The following is a 12,396-nucleotide window of genomic DNA, read 5'->3' on the forward strand; positions in this document are numbered from 1 at the left end:
AAAAACACAGAAAGGAAACCACGCAGCAGGCAGAGCGAGGGTTCCAGCGAGAGCCTGAAACCCCCAATTTGCAGGGCAGAACAGAGCCCAAAGCTAATGCATCCACAAGAGTGTGTTTATCCTCCTGAGGAGCTTTTTCCAAGAGTCTCCCTCCAACCCCTGAGTGTCGAATCTGATTTTTTTTCTTTTCTTCTTTTTTTTTTTTTTTTTGCTGCCTCCAAACTTAACTGTTTTGCCACTGGAGAAATCCTCTAGTTTCTCTGTTAAATATCTGTATTCTTGCTGGGAATCAGCTCTACCTCACCCACATGACTGGTCTTCACTATTAATCCCAGCTGATGGCAGGGAGGGGCTCTAGTGGGAGGCAGCCATGTGGTGAACATTGAGCTCAGTGTTTTCCCCCTGCTTCTCTCCTCTCCAGACAGGCAAAACTGTTCTGTGCTGCTGTGGATGTGAAGTCCTCGCCGTGCTGCCTCTGCTTCTTTCTCCCCCAGAAACTCTCAGGGCCCTGAATTTGCATCCCCTCAAAAACAAACAAAAATAAAAATCTCTGGTTGGATGTGGATGGAAGATGGAGCAGGGGATGAATAGCAGGAGGGAAGAAAGAGTGAAGTTGGTTCTTTTTCTGGCACATGGATGCAATTACCCTCAGTGCATTCCAGAGGCGGTCCTTTGAATCCTCTGCAGGTCTGCCTGCCGTCCTTGGGAGAGAGGAAGAAAAAAGGGAGGAAAATTCCTTCTTGCTGGGAGACGGAATGTCTGCATTTCCAATCCTCTTTTTAGGTAGGTTGGCTTTTTGCTGTTGCACGCTTTTGATTTAATCAAACTTCCACGAGGCTGCTCCGTGTGCCTGAAATCCATTTCTGGTGAGCTGGGGTTTGTAACGAGGAAACTTTTATGGAAAACTGTAATTTCAGTGGTGTTTGAGCTCTGATCCTTTTCCGGTCACTTTATGAGCAGGTTGACAGCCAGAGATCTCTGATTATCTGGATTAATTTTTAAAAGTGTTGGTCAAACAGACTCGTTTGGAAATGTGTGTTTCTTGTTTGAAGAGAGCAACGCTTTTCAGGGATAAAGGAGAGAGGGGCTTGGACCTCTTGGGCAAAACAAGGTGAATAAAATGTCTTTGTTTCAGGCAGAGTGTCACTGTGCTGAATTGTTGGGCACTCGGCGTTCAGATGTTGAAAAGAAAAAGGGGTTATTGTTTGCCTAAGATGAGAAACAGATGTGTTGGAGTGCAGCAGGGAGCAGTTGGGGGAGAAAAGGATGCAAGAAGGGGGGAAGGAGAGAAAGGGCTGCTGAATGGAGGGGAAGAGAAAAGGGAGAGAAAAGAGAGAGGTTGATTTGTTGAGGAGGAGAGGAGCAGGGAATGGAAAACGAGGGTGGGAAAGCAAAGCTGGAGGGAAAAGAGTTGGCAGCCCTGAGGTGTGTGAGGGATTCCTGCTCCTGCAGGGGTGAGCAGGGAGCTGTGCCCCCCTCCTGGGGGAAAGTGGGATTTTTGGGGAAAAAATGAGGGAACAAGGTGATTTTGGGGGGAAAAATGGGATTTTTGGGAAAAAATGGGGGGAAAATGGGTTTTTTGGAAAAAACATTGGGAGAAAAATGGGATTTTTGGGGAAAAAATGGAAGAAATGGCAATTTTGGGGAAAAAATGGGGGGGGGAATGTGATTTTTTTGGGGAAAACATGGTGGGAAATGGGATTTTTGGGGGAAAAATGTGGGATTGTGGCGGGGAAAACCCAGTTTAAGGCTCCCAGGTGTGGAATGTGGACTGCAGAGGGAGGTTTGGTGATCAAACACAAGGTTTGTGCAGCTGCTGGTAAATGGGGAAGTGGTTTTTGCCCTGGGCACTGCTGCCAGCACAGGTTTCCTCTGCAGGGCCGTGCTGGGGGTGCCTGCACATCTGCCCTGGCCACTTGTGCCTCTCCTGGCGTGGGGAGTGCCTGAGAGAGCAGGGCTGGAGCAGCTCAGCCCTTGGGAAGTGGCTCTGTGGAAATTTGGGACACAGAGGGGCTGGTTGCTCACCTTGCTGATGGAAACAACGGGAATTGCAGTCTTTGATCCTGTTCATTTTCCAATATGCTGAAGGTTTGGAGTGAAAGGAACTAACTGTTGCTGCAGAAAACGTGGGTTTGTGTGTAATATGACTACTTACCTTTGCTGCTTTTATCTACAAAACTTTATCAATTGGCTTGGTTTACAAGACAGGTGTTTGCTAGGGAAGGCAGAAAGCCTTCCTGGGATGGAGAATTTAAATTATCAATGCGTCCTCAGCATCCCCACTATGAGAGGAACACAGGAATGCCCAGGAAAAGACACTTTGCCCTCACCTGGAGTCAGGTTCCTCAGGTTCTCCTGTCCAAGAACAGGTGAGGGGAGAATTGTCTTCCAAACTCAGAGCAAAACCTGCAATGTTTTGTTTCCTGGTCCTGCAGTGGTCCCTGAGCTGCCCCCTGAGCTTTACCTGCCCTACCAGCAGAGGATTTGGTCTTTCTGCTCCTTGTCCAGCTTCGTTCACCAACAGTAGAAGCAAGTCCAGGGAAAAGTAAGGAAATGTTGTAGTTCCCTCTTCCTGGATCCTCCTGAACACAAGGAGGCTGGGGAGTCTGATTTGCTGGCTAAAGCCTGGATTTTCTGCAGTAAAAATCTACAGAACTGCCTGTGACGTCTTGCTATTTTCTTTTCTCTGATAAAGTGAAGACTAATGTGGGGAAAAAAAACAGTTTTAGAGAAGCCTTGAGAGGAAAGTTTGTGTTTTCATCATTAAACATCCCAATAACGTGGCTAATATACACAAATCTTGTCTTTTCCACTGTTTACCTCTTTGGGGCACACGAGCAGCTGTGTGAGGAGACAGGAAACAGGAGGCAATTTCTTTGCAGGAGACTTTATAAAAACAGGACAAGATGAAAGACTTGGCTGAGTGTGGACAAGAGCTCACTTTGCCAGGAGAGGCTGAGCAGGGGAAGGTGGCCCTGTGAGTTTGACACGACTGTGGCCAGCTGAGGAGTGAGAGTCAAGTGTCACCAACTCCCTTTGTAACACACTGCACCCTTCCAAAGCAGAATTTTGAAGTGGTTCTTCACTTCAGAGTGCAAAAAGTTCGTAATAGGATGTTGCATTTTTCACCCAGTAAAGAAGTAGCCAATGCTTTCATTGAAATGTGTTCCCAAATTGGTTTAAATTTTGTGGGGTGAGAAATCTCTGCCTTTACCCCGCTCCAAGTCAATCATGAACATTTTTAATGACCCAACAACTAAGGAAAAAGCTGATTTTTCTCGTGGTCGGAACATCTCACAGGGGTGATCATTTGCATGCCGTGCTCTCTCACTGGTTTTGGTGCTTGGTCACTGGTTTTGGTGCTTGGTCACTGGTTTTGGAGCTCTGTCACTGGTTTCTGGTGCTCTGTCACTGGTTTCTGGTGCTCTGTCACTGGTTTTTGGTTCTTGGTCACTGGTTTTTGGTGCTCGGTCACTGGTTTTTGGTGCTCTGTCACTGTTTTTTGTGCTCTGTCATTGGTTTTATGCACTGTCACTGGTTTTTGGTGGTCTGTCACTGGTTTTGGTGCTCAGACACTGGTTTTTGGTGCTCTGTCACTGGTTTTGGTGCCCTGTCACTGGTTTTATGCACTGTCACTGGTTTTTGGTGCTCTCTCACTGGTTTTATGCTCTGTCACTGGTTTTGGTGCTCAGTCACTGGTTTTGGTGTTCTCTCACTGGTTTTTGGTGCTCTGTCACTGGTTTTATGCACTGTCACTGGTTTTTGGTGCCCAGTCACTGGTTTTTGGTGCCCAGTCACTGGTTTTGGTGCCCTGTCACTGGTTTTTGGTGCTCTGTCACTGGTTTTATGCACTGTCACTGGTTTTGGTGCCCTGTCACTGGTTTTATGCACTGTCACTGGTTTTTGGTGCTCTCTCACTGGTTTTTGGTGCTCTCTCACTGGTTTTGGTGCTCTCTCACTGGTTTTATGCTCTCTCACTGGTTTTGGTGCCCTGTCACTGGTTTTTATGCTCTCTCACTGGTTTTGGTGCCCTGTCACTGGTTTTGGTGCCCTGTCACTGGTTTTATGCTCTCTCACTGGTTTTGGTGCCCTGTCACTGGTTTTGGTGCCCTGTCACTGGTTTTATGCACTGTCACTGGTTTTTGGTGCTCTCTCACTGGTTTTGGTGCTCTCTCACTGGTTTTATGCTCTCTCACTGGTTTTGGTGCCCTGTCACTGGTTTTGGTGCCCTGTCACTGGTTTCTGGTGCTCTCACTGGTTTTGGTGCTTTCCCAGCTGTTGGCTGGTGTGAGCGCCCTGCCCTGCAGGAGCTGCTGCCTTTGTGGATCAAAGCCGGAGATGTGCCAGGCCAGCCCCTCGCCCCTCGCTGCCGCCCTGCAGTGGGCACGGCGCCCTTCCTGCCGTGCTGGGGCCAGCACAGAGCGCGGCAGCGGCGGTGGCGTGAGCCCGCGGGAGCTGGGCTGGCAGACCGGGCTGTCTGTCTGTCTGTCTGTCCAGGGTGTCAGTCTGTCTGGGGTGTCAGTCTGTCCGGGGTGTCAGTCCAGGGTGTCAATCTGGGTTGCCAGTTTGGGGTGTCATTCTGTCAGGGCTGTCAGCCCGGGCTGTCTGTCAGTCCAGTCTGTCAGTCTGGTCTGTCAGTCCATCTGGGCTGTCTGTCAGTCCAGGCTGTCAGTCCATCTGGGCTGTCTGTCAGTCTGTCTGTCTGTCAGTCCGGGCTGTCTGTCAGTCCGGTCTGTCAGTCCGGTCTGTCAGTCCATCTGGGCTGTCTGTCAGTCCGGTCTGTCAGTCCATCTGGGCTGTCTGTCAGTCCGGGCTCTCTGTCAGTCCAGGCTGTCTGTCAGTCCATGCTGTCAGTCTGGTCTGTCAGTCTGGGCTGTCTGTCAGTCCAGGCTGTCTGTCAGTCCAGTCTGTCAGTCCGGGCTGTCTGTCAGTCCCGTGTGTCACTCTGGTCTGTCAGTCCGGGCTGTCTGTCAGTCCGGGCTGTCTGTCAGTCCGGGTTGTCTGTCAGTCCAGTCCGTCAGTCCGGTCTGTCAGTCCGGGCTGTCTGTCAGTCCAGGCTGTCAGTCCGGGCTGTCTGTCTGTCCAGTCCGTCAGTCCGGGCTGTCACACTGGGCTGTCTGTCAGTCCGGTCTGTCTGTCTGTCCAGTCCGTCAGTCCGGGCTGTCACTCTGGGCTGTCTGTCAGTCCAGGCTGTCAGTCCGGTCTGTCTGTCTGTCCAGTCCGTCAGTCCGGGCTGTCACTCTGGGCTGTCTGTCAGTCCGGTCTGTCTGTCTGTCCAGTCCGTCAGTCCGGGCTGTCACTCTGGGGTGCTGCTGAGAGCCGAATCCCTGCAGAGCAGCTCACCTGGCCCTGCGCTCGGAGCTCGGGGATCTCTCTCAGCGCTGCTGTGCTGGGCCCCAGCTCCTCCCGGCTCGCTGCACAGGGAGAAGGTTTGGGAGCAGCTCCTTGCAGGGCCACTGCAGTGAGGAATTGCCTCTGACAGCCGGCATTTGCCCAGGTATCCACGGCTGGTAGCTGGGAAATCCGAGCTGATGCGGAGCTGGGGCTGCCCGGGGCTCTGCTCTGCTGGAAAACCCTTCCCTGAAAAGTGAAATCCCTGCTGGGAGGGCACAGCAAACCCTGAACTTGGCATCCTGCTCCCCAAACCCTCCTGGCCTGGGCCACGGCAAAGCAAAACCCACCGGGGGAGTTGGTTTTTAGAGAAATGCTCTTGGTGAGTGCACTGGGAATTGGGAACTTAGTGGGATGCTGCTGCCCTGGGGTGGAGGAAACCAAAGGAAACCGATTTCAGGGTGCTTAAAATAAAAGATATGAAGCTTTATTTCCCAAAAATCAAATGAGAGAGTTTCCAGGTTCCTTAAAGCAAAGCTTATGGATCTTTTTTTCCCAAAAACCAAAGGAAACCGATTTCAGGGTGTTTAAAACAAAGTTCATGGACCTTTATTTCCCAAAAACCAAAGGAGACAGATTTCAGGGTGCTTGGAACAAAGCCTCTGTACCTTTAGTTCCCAAAAACCAAAGGAGAGAGTTTCCAGGTTCCTTAAAACAAAGCCTGTGAACTTTTATTTCCCAAAAACCAAAGGAGTTTCCAGGTCCCTTAAAGCAAAGCTTACGAACCCTTACTTCCCAGAAACCAAAGGAAACCGATTTCAGGGTGTTTAAAACAAAGTTCATGGAACTTTATTTCCCAAAACCCAAAGGAGACAGATTTCAGGGTGCTTGGAACAAAGCCTATGAACCTTTACTTCCCAAAAACCAAAGGAGAGTTTTCAGCTTGCTTTAAACAAAGCTTGTAGACCTTTATTTCCCAAAAACCACAGGAGAGTTTTCAGGTTCCTTAAAACAAAGCTTGTGGACCTTAACTTCCCAAAAAGCAAAGGAGACTTTTCAGGGTGTTTTAAACAAAACTTGTAGACCTTTATTTCCCAAAAACTAAAGGAGAATTTATTCCTGTTGGTTTTCCAGAAGTGGTAAAATACCAAAGGAGGGTTTTCAGGGTGCTTAAAACAAAGATTATGGATCTTTATTTCCCAAAAATCAAAGGAGACAGATTTCCATTTCCTTAAAACAAAGCTTATAGATCTTAATTTCCCAAAAAACAAAGGAGAGAATTTTCAGGTTCCTTAGAACAAACCTTGTGGATCTTTATTCCTGTTGGTTTTCCAGAAGTGGTAAAAAATCAGAGGACAGTTTTCAGGATACTTAAAACAAATCTTGTGGACCTTTATTTCCCAAAAAAACAAATGAGACAGAATTCAGTGTGCTTAAAACAAAGTTTGTGGATTTTTATTTCCCAGAAAGCAAAGGAGACAGATTTCAGGTTGCTTTAAACAAAGCTTTGTTCCTGTTGGTTTTCCAGAAGTGGTAAAAAACCAAAGCAGGGTTTTCAGGTTGCTTAAAACAAAGTTTGTGCATCTCTATTCCTGCTGATTTCCCAGCAGTAAAAACCAAAAGAGACAGTTTTTATGTTGCTTAAAGCAAAGCATGTGGACCTTTATTCCTGCTGATTTCCTAGAAATAGTAGAAAGCAAAGGAGATTGTTTCCAGGTTGCCCAAAACAAAGGTTAGGGACTGCTGATTTCTGCTTATTTTCCAGACATTTCCAGAATTTCTCAGTGATAACTGGAAAATAGTAAATATATGATATATTTCCATTTTCTTTGGCTCCTTCTCTTGCCTTTGACTGTTCCATGGTGTTGAAGGTTGGTGGTACAAGGGCTTTGCTCACTTTTTTTGGTAACATTTAGCACAAATCTTAGCTCAGGAGTGGTGTAAAAAAAAAAAAAAAAATCCCAACCTGCAGCTGGGAGAAGAGGTTTTGTGTGTGATTTTGTGTCTTGATTTCACCTCCCCTTTGTCACTGGCTCCTGAAGGAATGCAGGGAGCTTTAAACAAGGACTGTTCTCTCCAGGGCAGCTTTGTGGAATTGGTCAAAATTTCTCTCAAATTCCAAGAGCAGGTGACAAAACATGGGCTGTGTGAGATATTCAGGCTGCTGGAGGAGTGTGGGTTTAATTCCAGGTCTTTATTAGCACACTGCCCTGGGAGTACCTGAGGAGAGGGAATAAAGGAGAGCAGAGGATCCATTTGGCGCCCCAGGGGGAATTCAGAAGAGCCACACATAATTGAGTTGCTGTCTGGCAGAATATCAGGGTTAACACTCCTCTGAGACACTCCAGTTCTTCCACAGCCGGGGATGGTTTGCATCAAATATTTGCTGTTGAGACACTTGGTGATAAATTGCCTGTTTTTCTCCAGTGGTGCTTTGTTTTATATTAAATACTTGGGATTTTTATCATCTAAAACCAAAAAAAACTTTATTGTGGAGGAGTTTTTTTATCCAGAAATGACATTTTACCATGAGGAAGGAAAGGGAGAAAAACTAACCTGCCAGAGTGAGGAAAAGCAGCCAGATTTGTGGAGAAAAATTCGTTTTTATGGCAAGTATAGCCGGAGGGAAGGCAACTTTTCTGAATTTCCCATGGAAAACAAGTGGTGTTTTGCCTTTGTACCCACGCTGGCTTTGTCTCTTCTATGTAGAATTAGTGGTTTGGTTTGGGGGGCCCACTTCAGAAGGATATTTTGTGTAAGAGCAGCACAAGCTCCTTGCCAGAAATGCCAGTGGAGATGCTGGTGTTTATCCTCAGGATCACAAGCAGCAGCCCTGTTCTCCTCCAGGCAAACACAGGGTGTTGTAGGGGATTCAGCAGCTTTGGGATTTGTTTTCAGAACAGAAAACAGTCCCCCTCAACAGCCTTAAATGTATTTGGGGAATCTTTTCTTTCTAAATCCTCCTTACACTGCGCTAAAATCACGTGTATAGCAATAAAATTGGTGTTACAATGCTACAAATGGTGCTGCAAGCTGCTTTCTGTGCCTTTTCCCCACAATTTTAATCAAAACGCACCTTAAACTCCTAATTAAACAATTCCCTCTGTTAGCCCAGGCTGCACAATAAAACACACTCTGAAATGTGTTTTATTCTGCTACAGAAGGGGCTGCACTGGGTGCAGAAGGAGCTTGGTGGTGCTTTGATGAAAAGATGAATGGGTCTGTCTTGGTTATTTTTACTGTTTGGTTTTGGTTTGTTTGTTGTTGCTTTTTTTGGGGGAGGTATTTTTTTGTTGTTGTTGTTGTGGTTTTAGGGTTTTTCTTGGGGGTTTTTTTGTGGGTTTTTTTTTGTTGTTGTTTTTTTGTTGTTTTTTCCCCAAAGCTGTGTCTTCATTTGTTTTTAGGAATGCTCAGTTTACAGAAGCAGCCCAGCAAAAAAGTCAAGGGTGAAGCCAGGTCAGGGAGGTCTGTGAGCCGAGCCTCCAATGACAGGGCAGGGCTGGGCAGGAAGCACAACAATGGAAAATGTGTGAGAAGCCAGCAGAGCAGAATTCCAGCTCCTCCATCTCCCTCTCTCCTGGGGACAGTGACAGCCACCCCTGTGCTCTGTCCCTTTGGGTTTGGCCCCACCAGGGTGAAATGTGTTTGAGAGCAACAGGAACCTGGAGCTCTGCACTGGTTATCAACCTGGAATCTGAGGTATTGATGATTCTGAGATTGTAGAAAGTCTCTGTCTGTCAGCCCCCTGCCAAAGCAGAAGCCAGAATTGGTCTGTGCTGGTTTCCAGGTTGTTTATTCTGTTTATCTCTCACATGTTCTGCTGCCCTGCCCAGCTCTGTCCTGCAGGGCAGCGTGTGGGGCTCTGCCCTCAGTGGGATGTGACAAACATTAAATACCAGAAACTCCCTGGGCTGCATTTACAAGAACGTGCCAATATCTGTCACCTACGTTGGACAGTGTGTCCCCAGCCTGAACCAACAGAAAAATGCCAACACCTCAGTGAGACATGGAGGGCATGAAGAAGGAGAAAAAGGACAAGGCACACCCAATTTCCTCCATCTTGTCCCCTTTGGACCCCTCATCTAGAATCCTAAAATTTTACTTTTGCACCCGTGCCACACTTAATTATTACTGATATCAAACACTCAGAGCTGGTAATTGATCCTGTAAGATTGAAAACTCTTTTCCATGACAGAGATCACAGCCAGTGTCTCTGGGGCTCTGTCCAGGGGGGTTCCTGACCCCTGCCAGGGTCCCAGGGCAGCCAGAGGGAAGCCCTGGATTCCCACACCAACCCAGAATAAAACTGCTCCTTCTTGCCAGAAATAGCCCAGTCCTAGAAAAGGAGGATGGGCACCCGGCCAGGCTCTCCTAAACCACACCTTGGCACCCTGGTTTATTTATCTGACTCCTCAATGAGCTCTGGCTCTTCTTTGCAACAAGTTGTAAAGAGGACAGAGCAGCTCTAAGGTGCTGGATGTGACAGAAAGCCAAAAAAACCCCCACCCTGTCCTCCCCTGCTCCTTCCCTTACTTCAGGAAATCATTTGGCAGCTGAAAAAAGGCAAATGTTTAACTGAGAACTTGCCAGCCCCAGGGTGTCAGAGCTGCTGTCCCACAAGGATCAATACCCACCCCAGCCTCTCTCTCTCCTCCTGGGGAGCTGCCAGGATGGTTTTTTGTGTGGCAGGAAAAGCAGGCGGGGTGGAAAGGTTGGAGCTCAGCTTAGTGCCTGCAGTGGAGTGTCGGAACTCAAAATGTCCCTCAGAAATTTTTGGATGTTCCAGGCCCAGGTCAGAAGCATTTGAGACCCTGGCAGGCAGCTGGAAACAGCTGTGATTTTGGGTTTGAGCCACGGAATGAGTTACCAACCTTGCAGGAAGAACAAGAAGTCACAAAAGTTTAGATATTAGAGTAGAAGTAGTCACAAAGTAGAGGGAAGAATTTTTGGGTGCTGTACAAGGGGGTTTTGGTTTTGTACATGGGGGTCAGAGGGTTTAAGATGGATTTGGGATTTGGGCCTGCCCTGTCCTCCCTCTTTCTCCTTCCTCACCTCCATGTTCTTGGTGATGTTGGCACTCACAGATTGGTTTAGAGTAGAAAATCACCATTTAATATAGGTAATAGGCATTGGGGAAAACTGTACCCATGTAACACGTAATGTACCATATAAAAGATAGAAAATCACCATTTAATATAGGTAATAGGCATTGGGGAAAAACTGTAAACATGTAACATGTAATGTACCATATAAAAGATAGAAAAGCACCATTTAATATAGGTAATAGGCATTGGGAAAAACTGTAACCATGTAACACGTAATGTACCATATAAAAGATAGAAAATCACCATTTAATATAGGTAATAGGCATTGGGGAAAACTGTAACCATGTAACACGTAATGTACCATATAAAAGATAGAAAATCACCATTTAATATAGGTAATAGGCATTGGGGAAAACTGTAACCATGTAACACGTAATGTACCATATCAAAGACAGCAGCAGCCCTGGCGGGGAGAGAAGAAGCAGTCGGGGTCAGAGAGGATGTCAGGGTGTGTGTGTGCCTCTGCCTGAGCTGTGAGCAAACCACAGCAGCTCAAGGAGAAAATCTTTTAGAAAACTTGCAATAAACTGCCTTGAGACTGAACAACAGAGACTGCTGAGCCTTTCTTGGGAAGCTCGGGCTGGAGGAGAGACTTTTCCAGCACACGACCCCGGGTGGGCTCTGGCAGTGGAGTTGCCTTTGGAGGGAAAAGGCCAGGGAGGATTGGGGGTTTTTGTGCCATTGCCTGGCAGCAGGGAGGCTGCTCTGAAATGGAGCGTGCAGGGTTAGAGGCAAGGGATGAGCACGGCTCCGACTCTGGGAGAGAAGGGGTCACTCCAAGGGAGAGCTTCTGTTCGCTCCATGTTGCACGAAAAACATTTAAAACACAGCTGAGACAGGGGGAAACTCCCACACGTGCTGCTGATGGTGATGGAACATGTCTAACTTAAATTAATTTTCATTTAACTTAACATAAAGTGATTTTCCTCCTGATACACCCCCAAATGTGGGCACAGTAGTGATGTGCACATCGTTAACAAACAGCTGAATCCAAACTAAAATACTTAGCTTTATTTTCTAGTCAGATATTTATCTAGTGTCTTATTTCCTAGTAAGATATTTATTTATATTAATTTATTTATCACATATTAATGGTGATAAATTTTGGTGTTCCTGGAAGTCACTGGAGCTCCCCCAAGAGATTTTCACATATTAATGGATTTTTTGGTACCACTGTGCTGAGGAACTCCACTCATGGTGTGAAGTGCTGCTGAGCTCTCAGAGAAATCTCCCTGAAAGGAAATCCTGGGCTCTGAATTACTTCATGCTGCACGTGAAAAAAAGGAAAATGAGTTTTTAACAAATACATGGAGTGTATTGTGGCCGTGAGGTGTTTTGAACAGATTCTCTCCCTAAGTGCCTGGATGGGCTGTTAGGAGGCCTTTTCAGAAATGTAAAAAAAAAAAAAAAAAAGAAAATAATTACTCCATTCCATTTGCTTTGTGCTTCAGCAAAATATTGGAACTAGGTGGATTTCCAGTATTTGGAATATTTGAGCTGGGTGAGCTTACAGATTTGATAGAATTTCAAAGGCCACAGCAATGTTTGACAGAGATATGGAATTTTATTGGCCAGGTAGGGCAGAAATCACGGGGTGCTTTTGTGTGTGTTTGTGCTTTCATCTAACACAGCTAGCCTGGAATATTGAACTGAACCACAGTCAGGCACTTCTTTTTTTTTTTTTTTTATTATTATTATTAAAAAAAAATATTGCAGGGTTTTCAACCTTGAAGGCAAATCACTTTATGACTTCATTGTTTAAATTTAGGTTTTGTTTTGCGGGGGGATCGTTAGACTTGAAGCAAAAGCCTCGTAGCCCAGGGACTGTCACTTCTGATTACTTCCAGTGACACTTCCAATTATTTCCAATCACAATTCCAGGGACAAGAGGAAAAAAAGGAGCCACATTCTCCAACATCAGGGCTCTATATTTCCCTTTTTTTCTTTCCCTTTCTCCCGA

General features: G+C 46.6%; 1 protein-coding gene across 3 annotated transcripts in view; it reads left to right on the plus strand.

Moving 5' to 3' along the window:
- Nucleotides 1–216: 216 nt before the first annotated feature.
- CLMP (CXADR like cell adhesion molecule) overlaps nucleotides 217–12,396 on the plus strand; it is a 56,857-nt gene continuing 44,677 nt past the window's right edge. For 2 of the 3 annotated variants that reach the window (XR_014950014.1, XM_021541631.3), the window contains exon 1: nucleotides 217–783. Coding sequence is in view for 2 of the 3 variants with exons in the window: in XM_021541631.3 (XP_021397306.3) it covers nucleotides 633–783 (151 nt within the window). In the remaining variant the exon portion in view is untranslated. The remainder of the gene's footprint in view (nucleotides 784–12,396) is intronic. The other variant, XM_085560400.1, reaches the window with a different exon arrangement.

The sequence above is a fragment of the Lonchura striata genome, chromosome 24 (assembly GCF_050655825.1).
Source record: "Lonchura striata isolate lonStrDom1 chromosome 24, ASM5065582v1, whole genome shotgun sequence".
Lineage (NCBI taxonomy): Eukaryota > Metazoa > Chordata > Aves > Passeriformes > Estrildidae > Lonchura > Lonchura striata.